The sequence below is a fragment of the Eurosta solidaginis genome, chromosome 4 (genome assembly GCF_040869045.1).
Source record: "Eurosta solidaginis isolate ZX-2024a chromosome 4, ASM4086904v1, whole genome shotgun sequence".
NCBI classification, from domain to species: Eukaryota; Metazoa; Arthropoda; class Insecta; order Diptera; family Tephritidae; genus Eurosta; species Eurosta solidaginis.
The window spans coordinates 116,762,560-116,786,169 of record NC_090322.1 but is presented as its reverse complement, the minus strand read 5'-3'; the positions used below and the strand labels follow the sequence as shown (position 1 = coordinate 116,786,169).

At 41.8% G+C, this 23,610-nt stretch overlaps 2 protein-coding genes across 2 annotated transcripts in view; both read right to left on the bottom strand.

Annotated features, from left to right (window-relative positions):
• LOC137250187 (lanC-like protein 3 homolog) overlaps positions 1–3,234 on the bottom strand; it is a 260,066-nt gene extending 256,832 nt beyond the window's left edge. Inside the window, exon 1 of the mRNA XM_067782580.1 lies at positions 3,225–3,234. The gene's annotated coding sequence lies outside the window, so the exon portion shown is untranslated. The remainder of the gene's footprint in view (positions 1–3,224) is intronic.
• The window catches only part of LOC137250190 (growth hormone-inducible transmembrane protein), a 47,475-nt gene that overhangs the window by 512 nt on the left and 23,353 nt on the right, over positions 1–23,610 (bottom strand). Inside the window, exons 2-4 of the mRNA XM_067782588.1 lie at positions 4,783–4,894; positions 4,583–4,724; positions 18–354 (exon numbers count right to left, since the gene is read on the bottom strand). Coding sequence (XP_067638689.1) covers positions 18–354; positions 4,583–4,724; positions 4,783–4,894 — 591 coding nt within the window. The remainder of the gene's footprint in view (positions 1–17; positions 355–4,582; positions 4,725–4,782; positions 4,895–23,610) is intronic.

Sequence of the window (23,610 nt, the reverse complement as noted above, 5' to 3'; positions counted from 1 at the left end):
TAAAATGCTAAACGTACCAGCGCCCAAAGCTGTTGTTGGAGGTAGCCACATAGAAGCCAGCGATGAGGCAAACACTAAACCAAGCCCCACAGCCAGGGGACCTCCCATGTACAAAAACTTATCACTTGGGGCACATACTGCTACTGTTGAGAGACCTCCCACAATGCCAGCTGTATACAACGCAGCCCTTGTAAGAATTGGACCCCCAAGAAAGCACATCGGAGCAACAATAGCACCAATTACAGCAGAATGTAAAGCCCAAGCCATTTGTTTCGGCCCTATACCAGGTGTATATTCGATTGACTGTGCTAAAACGCCGGTTCCAATCATAGCAGCAAATGTACCTAACATCGACTAAATAACAGAATAGAATTTTAGTCTTTTGGGACAAAATTTTGATTCCGGGCCACTTAAGACAACTTTTCCTGGGATAGCTAAGTTACCTTGTTTGATAGAGAATCAAAAATTAGGATTTTCCCTATACTTTGCTTTTAAAAAAATTGCTTGGTTTGCAAAAAATTTTGAATTTGAAGTGGAATTTTAACTTCTTGTATTTATCATGACTTCTGAAAGGGTAAAGATATTTCAACCATTTTTGTGTTAAATAAATTGTACAACTCTATATTTTAGGTACAGGCTTTGAAATTTTTGGTGGAGCTGTTATTTATAGTACTTAGCAATTTTTTCTGCAGATTTGCAAAAAAAAATATTCAGGGCCTTAACCTTTCCCAAAAATTTAATATTGCTTATTTTATGCAAACATTTTTTTACAACGATTTAAAAAATAAAAAATTAGTAACCTCTTATGCAATTGGATTTTCCAATGCCACTTGAACAATAGCATATATACATACATATTTCGGTAAGTAATTTTTCACTCGAAATACTTCACTTGTGTTTCTGAAAAAAAAAAAAAAAAAAACAAAGTGAAAAAGTTTTTTACAGAAAAATACATATGTATATAGTTATATACATATTAGTACTATCAATCTTATCCAACCTCCTCTTCGTAATCTACTTACTCTCAATTAGTTTATAATTTACTTTCTCTTACTTTCATTTAAACTCACTCTCAACTGTTATTATGAAATTGTGCCTGTGCTTAAAATATAGAGTTCTTGGATTTATTTAATACAAAAATGGTTAAAACATCTGTAACCGTTCAGAAGTTATAACCAATACAAAAAAATCCTCCTAAAATCCACAACTTTTTGCAAACCAAAAAGTTTTTCAAAAACAAGGTGTAGGGTAAATTTTTTTTGTTGTTGTTGTAGCGATAAGGACACTCCACGAAGGTCTGGGGGAGTGTTATCGATGTTGATGGTCCTTTGCCGAGTGCAGATCCGGTACGTTCCGGTAACAAGCACCATTAAAGGACTAGCCCGACCTCCCCCAGTGGGTTAGGGGGTCATAACATACCCGCGGTAGGTATGCCTGTAGTAAGAGGCGACTAAAATACCATATTCAAGGGGCTGTGTAGCAAAACCACCCAATTGTCAACCTCACCTATCCGCGGCTAATCCTGTTTCACTAACAGGCGAGGCTCTGGCGACCCAAGCTCCTCATGCAACTTGGGGGTGGGGAGGGAGAGATGACCTGAAGGTTTAATGTGGTCATATAAATCGTTCCCGAGATGGTCCCCCAAAGCCTTCGGGGAGCAACCTTCCTTCGCTACAACAACAACTACAACAACTAGCCCGAACATATCGGGAACGATTTGGTATGACCACATGAAACTTTCTAGGCCATCCCGCACTCACGCCCCCTCGAACCATAAGGAACTTGGGGTCGCCATAGCCGCGGTTGTTAAAGAAACAGAATTCGTCACGGGTAGGTGAGGTTGAAAATTGGGTTGGAAAGCTATATATTGCGCTGGCAACCCCTTGAATCAATTTGGTATTTTAGTCGCCTCTTACGACAGGTATACCTGCCGCGGGTATATTCTAAGCCCCTAACGCGCTGAAGGTGGTTAGATAGATAGATGTTGTGAGGTTAAGTACTGCGACCTATTGGTCTATTGTGCCCTCGTTCTCTTTACAACACCTCATCCGAGTTCTCTGAGAAAATCCAGAATGGTTCTCGGCTTCACAGAGTGTATGTGACTACTTTCTAATTTCGATGATCCTAGGATCCCAAGTCTTCGTCTCGCGACTGCATCGCATTCTATCAGGATGTGTTCTGCAGTCTCATCTTCACGATCACAGAATCGACAGAGGCTACTAGACGATATGCCCAATTTATGCATATGGCTCTTTAGCCTGCAGTGTCCTGTGAGTATGCCTGTTAAAATCCTAAGGCTACTTTTTGGGAGGTTAATCATAGCTTTATATCGCTTTGGGTTGTACCCTACTATTACTGCCTTTGCCTGCCGAAGTCCTGGTCTTTCGCGCCAGTGTTGTTCTCTGAGGAACGTCTCTTTTTGTCTAAACTCTTCCCTTATTGTATGTGACCCTATTGGCATGATGGGCTCAGGTCCTATTGGCTTTTCGGCCGCTGCTAACCTGGCAAGCTCGACCGCTTGCTCGTTACCATCCACTCCTCTGTGTCCAGGTACCCATTCTAGACGGATGGTGTTAGTGACTCCTAGCCTGTTTAACCTGTCTACGCACTCAAGGACTGTTGATGATTTAATCTGAACTGAAGATAATGCTTTGAGCGCAGCTTGACTGAGTATAGCGATTTTCTCGTTGGTATATCCCCGATCGGATATTTTCCGAGTGGTAGGGATATTTAAGTTCGGGCCGAAGATTCCCTCACCTATGCCCTCCGGTATCTTCGAGCCATCGGTGTACCATATTATAGTGTGTTCCCGGTGAAGCGCTTCAATCCTGGAGGTGTCCCACGTACATTTGTTCCCCAGCTCTATTTTGAAGCGCTTCTCAAACTTAATTATCTTTCTCGTGTCATCTCTGGGAAGTTGGATGAGTGGAATCTGCTTCTTCAGCTTCTTCAGCTTCTCCATGTGTGCACTGTATCACTTTGCCTCTTCCACATCCCTCTTTAGATATGCTTACTAAAGTACTCCTGGCTGCCTGCTCAATTATTATATGTAGAAGTGTTAACTCAAGCAGCACCTCTATTGCCGCCGTCGGGCATGTTCGCATGGCTCCCGTAATGCAGACACATGCCAAGCGTTGAAGCTTCGTGAGTGATTTTTGTACGGTCACCATGGTTGTTCTTGATGCCCACGCAACTGTTCCATACACTATGATAGGTCTCACTATCATAGTGTACATCCATCTCAGGATCTTTGGGCTGCATCCTCACAATAATTGCTCTTGTGGCCTTTGATATGGTGTTGTCGACGTGCTTCCTCCATAAGAGCTTAGAGTCGAACGTGACTCCCAAGTATTTCACCTCAGTCGTGTACTCCATCCATTGTGATTTGCCTTATCCCTTCCAGTTTTCTTCTCCTGGTGAAGGGCACAATGGCTGTCTTGTTAGGATTAATGCTTAGCCCCACCTCAGTACACCATTCTTTCGTTAATCTCAATGCCCTTTGCATTATGTCGCAAAGGGTGCTCTCAAATCTGCATATAACAATATCATCCGCGTATCCCTGACATCGGATTCCGTTTTCTGAGAGCCTCTGTAGAAGTTCATCTATTGTCAGGCTCCACAGCAGGGGCGACAGGACGCCCCCTTGTGGACATCCCTTCGTTGTTTTGATCTCTACTGTTCCGTCCACACATGAGGTTTCGGCAATCCTCGTACGCAAAAAGGCGTTTATCCACATCCGGATTGGACGTTGTATCTCTCTTCTCTGGAGTGCCCGATTGACACTTTCATGTGTCGTGTTGTCGAAAGCCCCCATCTATGACCAAAAATGCGCATAGCGTAACCTCCCCGCACTCGAACGCACTTTGGATTTCTGTGGACAGTTGATACAATGCAGTTTCTGTCGACCTGCCTTTCCTATATGCATGCTGATCTCGATGTAGTGGCATTCTATCGAGATCCTTGTTCTAATCTCGTGGTCTACAATCTTCTCTTTGGACTAGAGTAGTCCTTTTTAGCCACCTTAGGTATAAATACCACTTTGCGCTTCTCCACACCGTTGGGATGTATGCCAGTGCGAGGCTATCCCTCATAATCCTGGCCAGGTGTGGGATCAATTCCTCTCCCTGCTGCAGAACGGCTGGATATATGCCATCTACTCCCGGAGATTTTTAGCTTTTGAAAGACCTTACTGCCCACTTAACTGTGCCGTTGTTGAAGTCCTTTGGCGAGGTTCCAATCTGTGGGTGTCGGTCTTACCTCTCGAACCTCCTCCGGCTAGGTTTCTGAGGATGCGTCCGGGAAGTGCGCTGCAAGCAGGGCATGTGCTCTATCCTTCTCTGTCCTTGTATAGGATCCATCGGAAAGTTTCATCGATAATCGCGGCTCCCTTTGGTCGTTGGTTAGGGCCTTGTGAAGCCTTGCTGCCTCTGGAACTGCTGTTATACCAGCTGAGGGTGGTTAGGGAACTTCCTAATTCTTGATCTTACAAACGGGGTAGCTATTTAAGTTATCCAAGTAAAAGTTGTTTTATGTGGACCGTAATAAACATTTTGTCGCTTTTATCAAATGACGAAATACAAACCATCCAACCATTCCTTGTTACAAGAGAAAGCAGACGAGGGGAACGAAATACCGCCATAGCGGCACCAGCAGTTATTGCACAGGACGCTCCAAAGTAGCCGTAAGTTGTATGAACACGTTCGCGAACATATTCCGGCCACAACCTAAAGTTAAGCGTTGGTTAAAAAGAATATGTTTTTTAAACCTTATCAATTTCCTCACATTGAATTGGTGTGAATGCTGGGATCTTTATTTAACCCTAAGCCATAAAAACATAATGCGCCCATTCCGATCGCCGAAGCACCCGCTGCTGCGCCTTTCCCAATTGAGTATGCTGAAAATCAAAGAAATTATATCAAACAATTATTTATTTGTTTATTACTACGGCTCTTAAAGCCTAAACCTTATTGGAATCATTTTCTGCAAATTGTATTAAAGCACGCACTGTTAACGATTCCATTAAGGATATAAGATTTTGTGAATGAACTTTGGGTGAGATAGACGGTTTCATTTTTAAAATTATCACTCCAGAAGATTTCTTTTTTTTGTAGTCAAGTAAATTATTGTTACATGTTTTCCGTATTCAAGGCTAGATGGAAACCAAAATAACCTAACACTGTTTTCTTAATATTTGATAAGGTCCACCTTGGTCTGGGTTGAATAAGTATAGGTGTCTTGGAAGTCTCCGGAAAGCCGATAATGTGTTGGCAACAAGCTTCAACTACCCTATTCGCTGTCGACAAGTCGTGAAGTATAGCCATATATTGCCGGTGATAACAATAGAATCCGTCTCAACCAAATTTCATAAAACTATTTCCAGTAATTCTACACTTTAGATCGCAAATGCTAATACACCTCCACAAATATCGGAAGCGTAATGCGAATATTTTAAAATTTCGCTTCTGACAGAAGATATTCTCAAAAAATGACTCGAGAGGTAAGTCCAAGCCCAGTTGGGGATGTTGTTGTTGTTGTTGTAGCAATGCTTCGTCCCACCTAATAGCCGCGACCGGTCGCAAATTGTCATCAATATCCTCTAACGGGAGTCCAAGGAAACTTGCTGTTTAAACAGGGGTGGACCATAATGAAAGGTGTGTTAGGGGCGTTGGTTCCACATTACAATTAAAGAGATGGTTGGTGTCATGTGGGGACACATTGCAAGCGGCCATACATTTTGTATGTCGGGGTTGATTCTGGATAGGTAAGAGTTTAACCTGTTACAGTATCCAGATTGAAGTTGAGCTAGAGTGACTCGAGTTTCCCTGGTGAGTATGCGTTCCTCTTCCGCAAGTTTTGGGTACTGTTCTTTGAGTACTGGATTCACCGGGCGCCATGTAAAGTGGCATGCTGATGCCACTCAACTTTGGGCTTGCAGCCCCCAGCGCACCGACACACACCCGCAATAAAACTATTTTTAATTTCTTTCTGTTTAGTTTGTTTTATTTAAAATTTCTTTAGTTATCGTTTCTTTAGTTAAACACACACTCTTTTCTTTCTTTAGTCAATTATAAAAAACCCACTTTTACTTGTAATTTCTTTTTTGTTCAAACTATTTTCAATATTTTATTTCTACCTTCACTTATTTCTTTAATGCGCGCTTAAGTGACGCGTTCACCGGCTCATTTCAAACTGAAAACTGTAGAAAAAATACTGACGCTTCAAAAGCAACTTTGCCGGTATGCAAAAGCGCATAACGGGAAAATCTTATGATGCGATGGCGTGATAGAGTCGACTAACGGAGGATTCAGCCAATCAGAATTCTCCGTCATTCGACTCTCTCACCCAGCAATGCCAAGTGCATACATGCATGGCTGCATCTTTTTTTTATTAGAGGGGGAGTTGCCAGATTTAAATGCAGTAACCCAATTTGACACTACACTGGCATAAAGGTCCGACGCCTGTTTGTGGAGTTCACCAAGGACCTGCTTGTTGTTGTTGTTGTAGCAATGCTTCCCCCCACCTAATTGCCGCGACCGATCACAAATTGTCATCAATATCCTCTAACGGGAGTCCAAAGAAACTTGCCGTTTCAACAGGGGTGGACCACAAGGAAAGGGGTGGTAGAGGCGTTGGTTCCACATTACAATTAAAGAGGATGGCTGGTGTCATGTGGGGACACATTGCAAGCGGGGCATACATTTTGTATGTCGGGGTTGATTCTGGATAGGTAAGAGTTTAACGTGTTACAGTATCCAGAACGAAGTTGAGCAAGAGTGACACGCGTGTCCCTGGGGAGTATGCGTTCCTCTTCCGCGAGTTTTGGATAATTTTCTGTAAGTACTGGATTCACCGGGCAATTCCCGGCATAAAGGTCCGACGCCTGTTTATGGAGTTCACCAAGGACCTGTTTGTGTTTTTTCGCTTCATACGGCTGGGTTCTCAGGTGCCGCATTTCCTCAAAATGCTTACGGAGATGACTCCTTAAGCCCCTAGGCGGTGCTGGTTCATCAATCAGATGTCTGTTGGGATGCTCAGGTTTCTGGGTATTCAACAGGAACTGTTTGGTCAGCATCTCATTTCTCTCCCTGATGGGGAGTATTCTCGCCTCATTATGCAGATGGTGTTCTGGGGACATAAGAAGACAGCCCGTGGCGATTCTGAGAGCAGTATTTTGGCAGGCCTGTAGTTTCTTCCAGTGAGTAATTTTTAGGCTTGGCGACCATATGGGTGATGCGTAGCACGTAATCTGCTGTCTAATTGCTTTGTATGTAGTCATGAGCGTTTCTTTATCTTTTCCCCAGGTACTGCCAGCGAGGGATTTGAGGATTTTGTTACGGCTCTGAATTCTCGGAACGATTGCGGTTGCGTGCTCACCAAAATGTAGATCCTGATCGAACGTCACACCCAAGATTTTGGGGTGTAGGACAGTCGGTAGCGTAGTGCCATCGACGTGGATGTTCAAAATGGTCGATATTTGGGACGTCCATGTTGTAAATAAGGTCGCGGAAGATTTAGTCGGTGATAATGCCAGGTTTCGCGAGGCGAAAAAACTGGAGAGATCAGGGAGGTAGCCGTTTATTTTATTGCATAGCGCATCGATCTTTGGGCCTGGGCCTGTGGCCATTATTGTGCAGTCATCGGCGTAGGAAACGATTGTGACTCCTTCCGGTGGTGAAGGTAGCTTAGATATGTAGAAATTAAACAAAAGTGGGGATAGGACACCACCCTGTGGCACCGCTTGTTTAATTCTCCTTGGTTTTGATGTTTCGTTTCTAAATTGCACCGATGCCTGCCGACCACCCAGATAATTTGCGTTCCACCTTTTAAGACATGGGGGAAGGGTAGCCCTTCCAGGTCTTGCAGTAACGAGCCATGGTTGACCGTATCAAAAGCTTTTGATAGGTCTAGCGCTACGAGTACTGTTCTATGGTGGGGATATTGATTTAAACCGCAATTTATCTGGGTGCTAATGGCATTTAGCGCGGTGGTAGTGCTATGGAGTTTTCTGAAGCCATGCTGATGTGAGGCTAGCTGCAAATTAACTTGGAATTAAGGGAGCAAATTGGCTTCAAACGTCTTTGCCACTGGCGATAGGAGAGATATCGGACGATACGACTCACCTATGTTAGCTGGTTTCTCAGGCTTTAGTAGCGGGACCACCTTGGCCATTTTCCATTTCTCGGGTATGACAAAGGTGGAAAGAGACAGGTTGAAGACTTGCGCTAAATATTTGAAACCCTCTTTCCCTAGGCTTTTAAGCATCGGCATGGCTATGCAGTCTGGGCCCACTGCTTTGGATGGTTTAGCACGACCAATGGCGTCCTCAACCTCTTTAGCGGTGATGGTGATTGGTGACGCGCTGAATTTGTGTTTATGTGCGTGTCTATTGGCTCTCCGTCTATCTTTGTCGACCGTAGGATGCATTATATATTGTCGGCAGAAAGCGCTCGCTTATTTTTTCGCATCCGACAGCACTTTGTCGCGAAAGGCGATGCAAACTTTGTCTTTGTGCTTAGTCGGATTCGATAGGGACTTTACGGTGGACCAAAGTTTACCCACACCGGTAGAAAGGTTACAACCTCTTAGGTGCTCTTCCCATTTCGCCCGCTTGTGTTCGTCCACAAGCAATCTGATGCGTTGGTTTATATCCTTTATTTGGGGGTCGCCTGGATCAAGCTGTCTTATAAGGTCACGTTCTCTCGCCAAGTTTGCGGCCTCCGCCGGGAAGTGGGGTCGGATTTCGGGAATTCTCCCGGCGGGAATTCAATGACCTTACGAGGCAGATTCATGACCTTACGGAAGGCACGCTCCCCTTAGCGGGCATCAGTCGGGATAGGGAGGGCAGCAAAGCGGTTGTCTGTAAAAGATTTATATTCTTCCCACTTTCCTTTTTTGAAGTTTATGAAAGTGCGTTTTTCGGTGACGGTACGCTCGAGCGAAATAAGTATGGGCAGGTGGTCGGATGCCAATGTTACCATCGGCTGCCAGTTGACGCAGTTTACGAGTTCTGCGCTCACGATTGAGATATCTGGCGGACTGTGACAGCTTCCTACCATACGTGTGGGGGCGTCTCCGTTTACTGTGCAGAACGTCGTTTCTTCTATTTGATCCGCCAACATCTCACCCCTACTGTCCGCCCGCAAGTTTGAATGCCATAGATCATGATGGGCATTGAAATCGCCTAAGATAATGGGATTGTTGCCAGTGAGTAAGGCTCTGATATTAGGGCGGTATCCACTGGGGCAACAGGTGGCAGGAGGGATGTATGTATGTATGTATGTATTTATTTGAAAATTTGTTCCCAGCACAACAATTTTGACAAATTATTTAACAGTGCTAGTCATGAATAGCATGAGCTATAAAAAATTGAACGTTTATAATAATAATAAATTAGATTAATCAAATTAAATTAAATATAACGGATAATTGTGAAATATTTATGTATGTAAATATAAATCTTAAAACTAAATAAAAGTAATTAATAAATATTAAAAGACAGCAGTAGTGATGATCCCTTGCTGGCAGTACCTGGGGAAAAGATAAAGAAACGCTTATGACTACATAAAAGCAATTAGCCAGCCGATTACGTGCTACGCGTCACCCATATGGTCGCCAAGCCTAAAAATTACCCACTGGAAGAAGCTACAGGCCTGCCAAAATACTGCTCTCAGAAACGCCACGGGCTGTCTTCTTATGTCCCCAGAACACCATCTACATAATGAGGCGAGAATACTCCCCATCAGGGAGAGAAACGAGATGCTGACCAAACAGTTCCTGTTAAATACCCAGAAACCTGGGCATCCCAACAGACATCTGATTGATGAGCCAGCACCGCCTAGGGGCTTAAGGAGTCATCTCCGTAAGCATTTTGAGGAAATACGGCACCTGAGCACCCAGCCGTATGAAGCGAAAAAACACGCTTCCCAAGGCAGTCGGTTCTATGTACCGGAGCGACTCGGGATTTTTCCCGACCAAGGACTGTCATTTCAGTGTGACCCCATTTAATTTGTTGCGTCCCTCCCACAAATTGTCATCCTCCCAGCAGCTCCTTGCAGCAGGACTGCTACATATTCTCTTACTCCGGGAAGGTATCGAACCCAATCCTGGTCCGTCTCCTGACCCCGGTCCTGAGAAATGGTTTTGCTGCATTTGCCAGAAAAGAATCTTTTTAGGACGATCATACTCTGTTCAGTGTGTCTCGTGCAAGGGATGGTTGCATCGGACAGGTTGTTCTGGGCTTGATCCCAAAACCCGACGTCCACGTAACTTTTATAAATCTTTTGTGGCTCCTTGCTGCTCACGCCCAAGGGCGTCCCGTAGTCTACGCCTAAGCGTATCCCCACTACCTTCCAGCAGCTTCGCTGCTCAGCAAGCCACAACAAGGACCCGCTGCTGCTCGCGCCCCACGGCGCCAACAACTCAAACAGCTGATACCACTCATAACTACTACCTTCGTAGTAGAGCTGGTAGCAATGCTGAGCATCAGCCCCTGCCCCCGTCTTCTTCTCCCCCCCTCTTTTCTGGCAGCAATCGTGCAGGTCAGGGAAACAGACTCTTAGTCCCTGCCTCCGTTTGCACCGTCTGCCAGCACAGAATATATAGGTTTGCGACATCCGCTCAATGCAGCTCCTGCCTTGGGTGGTGCCACTTTCCTAGATGTTCTGGTCTCCGCGACGGCTACCCCTCGACGGGTTTCATCGCGCCATGTTGCCAGGTCGCAAACCCAAATCATCCGGGTACCCCAATGCTTGCCCAAGGGCGCCCAGTCCCAAGGCCACAACAGCAATTGCGTCCTGGCCTTCCACAACCTAGGCGTAGTCACCCCTCACTTACCCCTAGAGTGGCGGCGTCACCCCTCATGCACTTCAGAATTCTGCAGTTCAACTGTAATGGACTAACTGGGAAGATTACGGAGATAGTCGATTTCATGAAGCGGCACAACATCCGCATTGCTGCGATTCAAGAGACTAAACTCACAGCAAGATCTGCATTGCAGACCTGCTCTGGTTATGATGTCCACAGGAAAGACCGCGAGAGCGGAAATGGAGGCGGCCTCGCGTTTATTATACACCACTCTGTGCAATATCATATATTTGATCCTGGCATCGACCGCAGTGACAATGTCTTAGAACGTCAAGGCCTATCTGTCCGGTCAGGCGATGCAAATCTAGAAATCATCAACATCTACATCCCTCCTGTCACCTGTTGCCCCAGTGGATACCGCCCTAATATCGAGGCCTTACTCACTGGCAACAATCGCATTATCTTAGGCGATTTCAATGCCCATCACGACCTATGGCATTCAAACTTGCGGGCGGACAGTAGGGGTGAGTTGTTGGCGGATCAAATAGACGAAACGACGTTCTGCACAATAAACGGAGACGCCCCCACACGTATGGTAGGAAGCTGTCATAGCTCGCCAGATATCTCAACTTCCCGGCGGAGGCCGCGAGCTTAGCGAGGGAACGCGACCTTATAAGACAGCTTGATCCAGGCGACCCCCAAATAAGGGATATAACCCAACGCATCAGATTGCTTGTGGACGAACACAAGCGGTCGAAATGGGAAGAGCACCTAAGAGGTTGTAACCTCTCTACCGGTGTAGGTAAACTTTGGTCCACCGTAAAGTCCCTATCGAATCCGACTAAGCACAAAGACAAAGTTTCCATCGCCTTTGGCGATAAGGTGCTGTCGGATGCGAAAAAATGTGCGAGCGCTTTCTGCCGACAATATATAATGCATCCTACGGTCGACAAAGATAGACGGAGAACCAATAGACACGCACATAAACACAAACTCAGCGCGTCACCAATTACCATCACCGCTAGAGAGGTTGAGGACGCCATTGGTCGCGCTAAACCATCCAAAGCAGTGGGCCCAGACGGCATAGCCATGCCGATGCTTAAAAACCTAGGGAAAGAGGGTTTCAAATATTTAGCGCATATCTTCAACCTGTCTCTTTCCACCTTTGTCATACCCGAGAAATGGAAAATAGCCAAGGTGGTCCCGCTACTAAAGCCTGGGAAACCAGCTAACGTAGGTGAGTCATATCGTCCGATATCTCTCCTATCGCCAGTGGCAAAGACGCTTGAAGCCATTTTGCTCCCTTATTTCCAAGCACATTTGCAGCTAGCCCCTCATCAGCATGGCTTCAGAAAACTCCATAGCACTACCTCCGCGCTAAATGTCATTAGCACCCAGATAAATTGCGGTTTGAATCAATATCCCCACCATAGAACAGTACTCGTAGCGTTAGACCTATCAAAAGCTTTTGATACGGTCAACCATGGCTCGTTACTGCAAGACCTGGAAGGGTCCACCCTTCCCCCATGTCTTAAAAGGTGGACCGCAAATTATCTGGGTGGTCGGCAGGCATCGGTGCAATTCAGAAACGAAACATCAAAACAAAGGAGAATTAAACAAGGGGTGCCACAGGGTGGTGTCCTATCCCCGCTTTTGTTTAATTTCTACATATCTAAGCTACCTTCACCACCGGAAGGAGTCACAATCGTTTCCTACGCCGATGACTGCACAATAATGACCACAGGCCCAGGCCCAAAGATCGATGAGCTATGCAATAAAATAAACGGCTATCTCCCTGATCTCTCCAGTTTTTTCGCCTCGCGAAACCTGGCATTGTCACCGACTAAATCTTCCGCGACCTTATTTACAACATGGACGCCCCAAATGTCGACCATATTGAACATCCACGTCGATGGCACTACGCTACCGACTGTCCTACACCCCAAAATCTTGGGTGTGACGTTTGATCAGGATCTACATTTTGGTGCGCACGCAACCGCAATTGTTCCAAGAATTCAGAGCCGTAATAAAATCCTCAAATCCCTTGCTGGCAGTACCTGGGGAAAAGATAAAGAAACGCTCTTGACCACATACAAAGCAATTAGCCAGCCGATTACGTGCTACGCGTCACCCATATGGTCGCCAAGCCTAAAAACCACCCACTGGAAGAAACTACAGGCCTGCCAAAATACTGCTCTCAGAATCGCCACGGGCTGTCTTCTTATGTCTCCAGAACACCATCTGCATAATGAGGCGAGAATACTCCCCATCAGGGAGAGAAATGAGATGCTGACCAAACAGTTTCTGTTGAATACCCAGAAACCTGGGCATCCCCACAGACATCTGATTGACGAACCAGCACCGCCTAGGGGCCTAAGGAGTCATCTCCGTAAGCATTTTGAGGAAATACGGCACCTGAGAACCCAGCCGTATGAAGCGGAAAAACACAAGCAGGTCCTTGGTGAACTCCATAGACAGGCGTCGGACCTTTATGTCGGGAATTGCCCGGTGAATCCAGTACTTGAAGAAAAATATCCAGAACTCGCAGAAGAGGAACGCATACTCCCCAGGGAAACGCGTGTCACTCTTGCTCAACTTCGTTCTGGATACTGTAACAGGTTAAACTCTTACCTATCCAGAATCAACCCCGACATACAAAATGTATGCCCTGCTTGCAATGTGTCCCAACATGACACCAACCATCTCTTTAATTGTAATGTGGAACCAACGCCTCTAACACCCCTTTCCTTATGGTCCACCCCTGTTGAAACGGCAAGTTTCCTTGGACTCCCGTTAGAGGATATTGATGACAATTTGTGATCGGTCGCGGCTATTAGGTGGGGCGAGCATTGCTACAACAACAACAACAACAAGCGAAAAAACACAAGCAGGTCCTTGGTGAACTCCACAAACAGGCGTCGGACCTTTATGCCAGGAATTGCCCGGTGAATCCAGTACTCAAAGAAAAGTATCCAAAACACGCGGAAGAGGAACGCGTACTCCCCAGGGAAACGCGAGTCACTCTGGCTCAACTTCGTTCTGGATACTGTAACAGGTTAAACTCTTACCTATCCAGAATTAACCCCGACATACAAAATGTATGCCCCGCTGGCAATGTGTCCCCACATGACACCAGCCATCTCTTTAATTGTAATGTGGAACCAACGCCTCTAACACCCTTTCCTTATGGTCCACTCCTGTTGAAACAGCAAGTTTCCTTGGACTCCCGTTAGAGGATATTGATGACAATCTGTGATCGGTCGCGGCTGTTAGGTGGGGCGAAGCACTGCTACAACAACAACAACATAAACTTTGGCTGGTTATAGATCTAATAGTATTTAACAAATGAAGAAAGAAGACACAGAGAAAGGAAAAGGACTTAGAAATGAACATTTTAACAACATCAATTTGAGATCCAGTTTAAGAGTCGTTAAAAAATGATGTTAGCTCTTTTTTGAAGTGCAGAGCATTACTTAAGAGTCGAAGACTCTTGATGATTTCTAGGTTTGCATCGCCTGACCGGACAGATAGGCCTTGACGTTCTAAGACATTGTCCCTGCGGTCGATGCCAGGATTAAATATATAATATTGCGCCTCCATTTCCGCTCTCGCGGTCTTTCCTGTGGACATTATACCCAGAGCAGGTCTGCAATGCAGATCTTGCTGTGAGTTTAGTCTCTTGAATCGCAGCAATGCGGATGTTGTGCCGCTTCATGAAATCGACTATATCCGTAATCTTCCCAGTTAGTCCATCACAGCTTAACTGCAGAATTCTGAAGTGCATAAGGGGAGACGCCGCCACTCTGGGGGTAAGTGACGGGTGACTACGCATGGGTTGTGGAAGGCCAGGACGCAATTGCTGTTGTGGCCCTGGGACTGGGCGTCCTTGGGCACGCATTGTGGTACCCGGATGATTTGGGTTTGCGACCTGGCAACATGGCGCGATGAAACCCGTCGGGGGTTGCCGTCGCGGAGACCAGAACATCTAGGAAAGTGGCACCACCCAAGGCAGGAGCTGCATTGGACGGATGTCGCAAACCTATATATATTCTGTGCTGGCAAACGGTGCAAACGGAGGTAGGGACTAAGAGTCTGTTTCCCTGACCTGCGCGATTGCTGCCGGAAAAGAGGGGGGGGGGGGGGGGGGGGGGGGAAGATGGGGGCAGGGGCTGATGCTCTGCATTGCTACCGACTCTACTACGAAGGTAGTAGTTATGAGTGGTAGCAGCTGTTTGAGTTGTTGGCTCCGTGGGGCGCAGCGGGTACTTGTTGTGGCTTGCTGAGCAACGGGGCTGCTGGAAGGTAGTGGGGGGCGCTTAGGCGTAGACTACGGGACGCCCTTGGGCGTGAACAGCAAGGAGCCACAAAAGATTTATAAAAGTTCCGTGGACGTCGGGTTTTGGGATCAAGCCCAGAACAACCTGTCCGATGCAACCATCCCTTGCACGAGACACCTTGAACAGAGTATGACCGTCCTAAAAAGATTCTTTTCCGGCAGATGCAGCAAAACCATTTCTCAGGACCGGGGTCAAGAGACGGACCCGGATAGGATTCGATGCCATCCCGGAGTAAGAGAATATGGAGCAGTCCTGCTGCAAGGAGCTGCTGGAAGGATGACAATTTGTGGGAGGGACGCAACAAATTAAATGGGGTCACACTGAAATGGCAGTCCTTGGTCGGGAAAAATCCCGAGTCGCTCCGGTACATAGAACCGACTGCCTTGGGAAGCGAGGACCTGCTTTTGTTTCTTTGCTTCATACGGCTGAGTTCTCAGGTGCCGTATTTCCTCAAAATGCTTACGGAGATGACTCCGTAAGTCCCTGGGCGATGTTGGCTCATCAATCAGATGTCTGTTGGGTTGCCCAGGTTTCTGAGTATTCAACAGGAACTGCTTGGCTAACATCTCATTTCTCTCCCTGATGGGGAGTATTCCCGCCTCATTATGTAGATGGTGTTCTGTGGACATAAGAAGACAGCCCGTGGCGGTTCTGAGACCAGTATTTTGCAGGCTTGTAGCTTCTTCCAGTGGGTAATTTTTAGGCTTGGCGACCATATAGGGGACGCGTAGCATGCAATCGGCTGGCCAATTGCTTTGTATGTGGTAATGAGCGTTTCTTTGTCTTTTCCCCAAGTACTGCCAGTATAACCGCACTGCGTTACCCAGCCTTTACGCACTAAACACACCCCTGAGTGCAAATGGCATCGCTGTCAGCTGCTGCTGAACAGCAATGCCAATTGCACTCAGCAGGGCCAATTGCATTCAGCAATGAAAAATAATGGCCGCTGAGTGTGGGTGAAAAACGAACCCGAACGAGTTTCGTTTCAACAATTGAGATGACCGGTCGTAAAATCTAAGTAGGAAGAAAACTAAAGTAAAGATTTTGAAATTGAAAGTCTTAAACCAAATTTGCTAAACTAAGAACGATAAACATTTATTGTAACCAAAATTGTAACGTGAAATTAGAACAAAGAACGTTTATTAAATTAATCCGAAAACAAGCACGAATAAAATTTAGTTTAAATAAAAACCAACTAAATCCAAGCAAACATAAAAAGGAGATTTATTGTTGCGTGTGGGTGCGGGTGTGCGCATTGGGATGCATACCCACAAGCGCGAGTATATAAGTTACTTAAAAATGGTTGGCGTTAAAAAGCCAACCTTTCATGACGACCGTGGGCCGAAGGCCTGCAAATGCGGCGAGTGGCCATTCAAGCCTCCAAAACAGGCGTGGGAGCACTAATGAAAGTGAAAAAAACCCTACAAAAAATTACAAAATCGAAGAAAAATTAAATATTAACAAAATTACAACAAATATACATATACACAAAAATTAAAAAAAAATCTACAAAAAAAAATCATAAAACCAAATAAAAATCCAAAAAAGATTATAAAAATGCAAAAATCTTACAAAAAAAAAAAAAATTTAAAACTAAAAAACTACACAAAAAAAAAAATGTTCTTTAAAAAACTATAAAAAATACAAAAATATATAAAAAAAATTTAGAAAAACCCGATAAAGAGGGGGAAAATTACAAAAAAAAATTACAAACTTTAAAAACCGTTACAAAAATATATTAAATTCAAGTTGGATGAAATATGTACAAAATACAGCGAACATTCAAAATTTCTAAAGCATGGTGGAATCACCAGTTAAAAACATTTAAAAACTTAAACTATGCAAAAATTTATATGAAAAACTACACTTACACCAAAAATATATATGTGGAAAATACAAAAACTACATAAATTAAAACTATATGGAAAGATTTTTTTAGTATAAGTTTTGGTGGAAAACGGCACTAGCCACGCCATAACGGAACCATTATACGGTATATATTTGGTGAAAAACGGCACTAGCCACGCCACTCCCATAACGGGACCATAAGAAGAAGAAATCCAGCAACAAAAGTGATGCCATCACCAACCGCATCGGCAGAACTGGAGGCGCAGCAGCAGAACAGCTAGCGGTACAGTAGGCGGCAGATGGTATGACGCACAGTGTGCGAAATAATTCTCATTGTCATATACATTCATACTTATATACATATTTCATTCGATATTCATACCTATTACATTCTTTTTCAATTTTCATACTTATATACATATTTTGATCGACAATATACCTATTACAAATCTATTTTGAATTGTATTCACAATTGGAAAATATAAAAAAAAATTATAAAAATATTTTACTTATTAATTAATGTGTTTAGCGACCTTTTTGATTTAAACAATTATTTATTTTGCCGGCTTCAGGTCAATGTTAAATAAAACACATATGGTATGCCGGCATAATAAATAATATTTTACTTATGATAATCTTCCCCATTTGCAACGATAATTTTTCATAACTACACCAAAATTACACTATACTTAATTAATTACATGAATCACTACAAAAATTATAATTTTCCACATACATACTTTCCACACACAGATATATGCATAAATATACAGGCAGGTACGGTGGGACAGAGTTGGAAAAACACCGAAAAATTTTTTTTGAGTTTTCTTTAACCAGTTTAACTGTGAAATTTTTTTTAGAAAAAATTAAAAGCAGTTGCCATCTTCAAAAACAAATTAAATAATTTTTATCAATTTTTCAGTTTTAATCCCACTCTGCCCTACAGTGGGCTCCATCAAAAACAATACAAACAAAAAAAAAAAAAAACAAAAAACAATACATGTTTTTTTACTTTTCCTAAGCGGTGCGTTGCACGTTAAAAAAATAACATGATTAAAAAAATAAATAAATGTAAGGCGCGATAACCTCCGAAGAGATCTAAGGCCGAGCTTCTCTTCCAATTTGCATCGTGCTCCTCTTGATTTTCCTTACAAATTGGCCGGACGGGACCTACATATTTTATGCCGACTCCGAACGGCATCTGCAAGGCAGATGAGTTTTCACTGAGAGCTTTTCATGGCAGAAATACACTCGGAGCGCTTGCCAGTCACTGCCGAGGGGCGACCCCGCTTAGAAAAATTTTCTTCTAATTGAAAAACCTTATTTCTAAAATTTTGATGGTGCTTTGCCCGGGAGTTGAACCCAGGGCATACGGTGTGATAGGCGGAGCACGCTACCATCACACCACGGTGGCCGCCATGACATGATTACAATTTTTATTTAAAGCGGTGGTTCCGTAATTAACCAAAAAGATTTTTTTGCGTAAACGGTGGTTCCGTGATTTTTTTTTTAATCCCGGTGCGTCATTCATATTACAAGTTTGAAAAGATGCGGTGCGCCCGTATCTATAAAAATAAAACCAAACAATTTTAATAAAAACAGTGCGTCCGTAATAACACAAACACATTGAGATATTTTTAATAAAGCGGTGCGTCCGTTATCAACAGCCAAGACCTTTTACCAAAATAAAATAGTTTCCTTTGGAATCAAATTAAATTACTTCAATATACATTCAATTTACCATTAATTTCTATAAATTCGACTTTAATCGGTTTAAATATTTCTTCTTTGATTCCTATTACATATAATTCTTAGAAACAGGAAAGTAGTTCCCAGAATTTCAGAGCAAGACTCAGATTCCAAAAATTAAGATTCCAATTCCAAAAATTTTAATTCCGAAAGTTCCGATTCCGAAAATCTCAACCACATATTCGCCCAGTACAATCAAAAACCTTGTTGTTAGACTTTCTTTGTCCGGAGAATTTCACGGATTTGAGGAATTGCCCGAAACACATATTTCAAATCTTCCTTATTCCGATACAAATATGGCAACTCCTGAGGAAAAAAGATCGTTTATCAGCATGTGTTCTGGTATTATGCGTGAAAATTATAGCGGCGAGCCCCTAGGTCTTGAATCTTTCATTAATAAAATTGAGCTAATCGAAGAATATGTCGACGTAAATTTAACTGGCACTTGTATTTCATATATATAAAATCCAAACTCGATGGTAAAGCTCGAGAAGCGATACCAACTCAAATACTTTCAATTAATGATATAAAAATAGCACTACGTAACCGTATAAAACCCGACAACTCCAAAGTTGTGGCCGGAAAAATTGCATGAAATGGCCATCGACAGTAAACGTTTGCCGATTGAACGCAAAAACCAGTTTAGTCAAATCCATCCTCGCTTCAACCAATTTTTCTGATTCCAGGGACGTAGTAGCTAAACTGATTGTAGAGCAATGAAATGAAATAAAATAACGCCAAGTTTTAGCATTTAGGGCTCGGAACAATAACAATTTCAGAAATTTTCAAAGTAATAACCGAGGTCGAAATTTCCAAAACCAAAGTCGTAACTTTAACAGTTATAGACAAAATAGGCCATCTTTTAGTAACAGTAACAATGGCAACAACTTCAATCGCGGCAATCAAAGGCAAAATTTCCGTTCCGGTGGCGGAAATCGGCATAAGTCTAATAATAATAATAATAGCAACAATAGTCGTACTAGCAATAATAACGGTTCTAACACTTCCAATAATAGAGGTAGAAATGCAAGTATCCGGACTTTAAACAGGGAAGCCCCTCAGGAGCGAACACTGACGGAGGACGAGACAAATTACTAACTGATTCAGCTCTCAGTTTTTCTTCGAAAAACGTTTATTGTCTTAACTTAAATTATTCCGATTTTATACAAATAAATATTACTGGCTCTAACAAATTTTGTACATTCCTAGTCGATACACAAGCCGACATTTCGTTAATTAAACCTGCTTCTCTCAATAAAAATTTTTCAATTAATAACAATGATACAATTAATATTACTGGAGTAACTACAGATACAGTTTCTACATTAGGTACTTTTACAACTAACTTTTCAAATTTTTATATCAAACATACGTTGCACGTGGTATACAATGATTTCAACATTCCATCAGATGGAATACTTGGTAAGGATTTCCTAAAATCAAATCAATGCGATATCAGCTATGCAACAAATTGCATTTCCTTCTGGATAGGCAATGAAAAGATCGCACTTCCCATCCTTCACGGAATGGAAAGCGATATATTTGTTATACCACCTCGTTGCGAAGTTTATAGAATTTTCGCCTTGGAAAAATACTCAGAACCACTTTTCGTGGATTCTCAAGAGATTTCTGACGGTGTTTTCACAGCGAAATGTATAGTTGATACTAGTAATCCGATCATTAAAGTAATAAACACCACAAATTGCGTAAAATACGTAAATAACTGCAACATCTTAACAGAAAAACCTTCTAATTATCACGTTTATAAAATCAATAACCCAGTAAAACAAGATATTCGTATTAAGGAACTTAAAAGCATTTTAGAAACACAAATACCTAATTATGCTGAAAATAAGCTTATTAACTTATGTTTACAATATTCCGATATTTTTGCGCTAGACAAATATACAATGACAATAAACAATTTTTATGAACAAAAACTAAGACTCAACGATACGACGCCAGTATACATTAAAAATTACCACCTACCATACTCTCAGCGTGAAGAAATAAATAAACAGGTTAATAAATTATTGAAAAACGATTTGATCGAATATCGAAATTCCACTTCACAAAGATTCAAGAGACATAACATCTTTTAGTACTGACCGCGGAGCTTTTCAAGGAAGGTGTTACCATTTGGTTTAAACGTGGCTCCAAATTCATTTTCAAGAATGATGTCAATTGCATTTTCTGGTATTTCACCCAACCAAGCCTTTATGTATGTAGTCGATATAATAGTAATTGGATGTAGCGAAGCACATCATCTCACTAATCTAAAAAAAGTTTTCGAAACCTGTAGGAAGTTTAACTTGCGACTTAACCCAAAAAAATGTAATTTCCTTAGACCTGAAGTAACTTTCTTAGGGCATAAATGCTCAGCAAATGGGTTGCTACCAGACGACTCAAAAATTTAAGCAATTAAAAGGTATCCTAAGCCACGCGATAAAGATGCTGTCCGAAGATTCGTGGCATTTGCAAATTATTATAGGAGATTTATTCCAAATTTCGCTTCTTTAGCAGCTCCACTGAATCGTTTGAGTAGAAAAAAGGTTGAATTTAATTGGGATCCGTCATGTGAGTTAGCTTTCGAAAAACTAAGAAAAAGTCTGATTTCTCCAAAACTATTACAATATCCAGATTTCACCAAAGAATTTTTAATTACAGTAGATGCTTCAAAGTTGGGTTGTGGTGCGATACTGAGTCAAAATCATAATGGTAACGACTTGCCAATTTGTTTTGCTTCAAAAGCCTTTAGCAAATCGGAACGAAATAAAGCAATAATAGAGTTAGAGCTTTTGGCAAAATATTTTGCAATAAAGCAATTTCGTGCATATATCTATGGCACTCACTTCAAAGTTAAATCAGATCATCGTCCACTAGTTTCCCTATTTAATATGAAAGATCCGTCGTCGAAACTTTCCAGAATCCGTTTGGAATTGTCCGAATATAATTTTACCATAGAATATATTAAAGGAAAATCTAACGTAGGTGCAGACGCATTAACGCGAATTTCAATTCAAGAGCTTAAAAACTCCAATAATCAAATTTTAGCAGTACAGACGAGGTCTATGACGAAACGTCACGAACAACTACAACAATCTGCTGAGGACATAAACGAAGAAAATGTCATATAATTTTTCCAAGAAAATCCATAGGATAAAAAGCCAAATTTGTCATGACAACGATATCAATTTAAAAATACATGCGCATTTAAAACATAAAAAACTCGAGTTACTTAATATTGTGTGTACTAACAAAATAATGCAATTAGATTAATTACTTTTGAAGCTTGAAAAAGAAGCTGGTAAACACAATATTAAGCAAATAGAATGGCAAAAAGATGATCAGTTATTTAAATATTTTTCTATTTCAAATTTTGAAAATACAGGGAATTCAATTTTAAAAAATTTACAAATACTATTAATAGAGCCTGTCGAAACAGTTACGGACAACGGCAAAAAACTACGGAAATAAAAAGCTTTACGCAAAAATACGTACAAAATATTATTGGAAAGGTATGACCAGTGATATTGCCACATACGTCAAAAATTGCAAAAAGTGCCTTTTGAATAAAGTCAAGCCAAAAACCAAAGAACATTTGGTGCTTACACCAACACCCTGCAAACCTTTCGATGTCGTAGTTATAGATACAATAGGACCTTTGCCTGAGTCGAATAATGGGAATAGGTTCGCGGTTACCATTATGTGCGACTTAAGCAAATACCTAGTTACAATATCAATCCCTGATAAGACAGCAAAAACAATTGGAACTGCCTTTTTTGGAAGCTTCATTCTCATTTATGGCATAATGAAATCAATTAAAACCGATTTAGGAATCGAATATAAACATGAAATTTTCAATGAATTAACTAAACTCCTAAAAATCGAACATAATTTTTCTACAGCTTACCATCATGAAACCCTAGGGACAATTGAAAGAAATCATCGGGTGTTTAATGAATATTTACGAGCTTTTCTAGATGATAACTTCCCCGAATGGGCCGTTTATTTGAAATATTTTAAATTTTTGCATAATACAACTCCTAGTACAGTTTTTGATAATGGATTTACTCTATACGAATTAGTATTCGGTAGAAATGTTACTTTACCAAATGAAGTTCAAAAGGAACAAATCGAAAATTATGCAAAAGAAGTAAAATATAGACTACAAAAAACACATAAAATAGCAAAAGATTTAATTAGCAAACATAAAATTAAAAATAAGGATCTATGTGATAAGAGGGCGCGTCCGTTAGCTATTAATATAAACGATAAGGTAGTAGTACAAAAAGAACCTAGAAATAAACATGAAAGTATTTACCAAGGACCATATATAGTCACAAAAAGTGATGGAGTTAATGTCACGGTCTTAGATGAGATAAATAAAAAGGAAAAAACCGTTCACAAAAACCGAATCAATAAGGTAAACTAAAATTTTTTTAATACAAATTTACAATCTAACTTGTAACTAATTTTAAATTTTCATTACTCTGTTATTGAAGCATGAAATCTCAAATTAAAATTTATATTAATATACGAAAACAAAAATTTCAATAGGCATGTAAATAAAACCAAATATTAATATGCACGCACTATTTGTAATAAATATATATAATACATTATTTTAATGCAATAGAAATTAGAAAACAATTTACACATAAGTAATTGAATTCATATTATAATATTAACAAAATTTCAGATGTAAAAAGAAAAAATTTGTTCTGATTGAACGAATGAGGAAAAAAGGGGAGGAACACCCTAATATAATACATTCATTCAACCAAAACAATTTACGTCATAGGGACAAGAAGAACATGACAAATCTGATCAACTTGTCAGATTCTTCTTTTTTCTAAGGAAGGGTGGTATA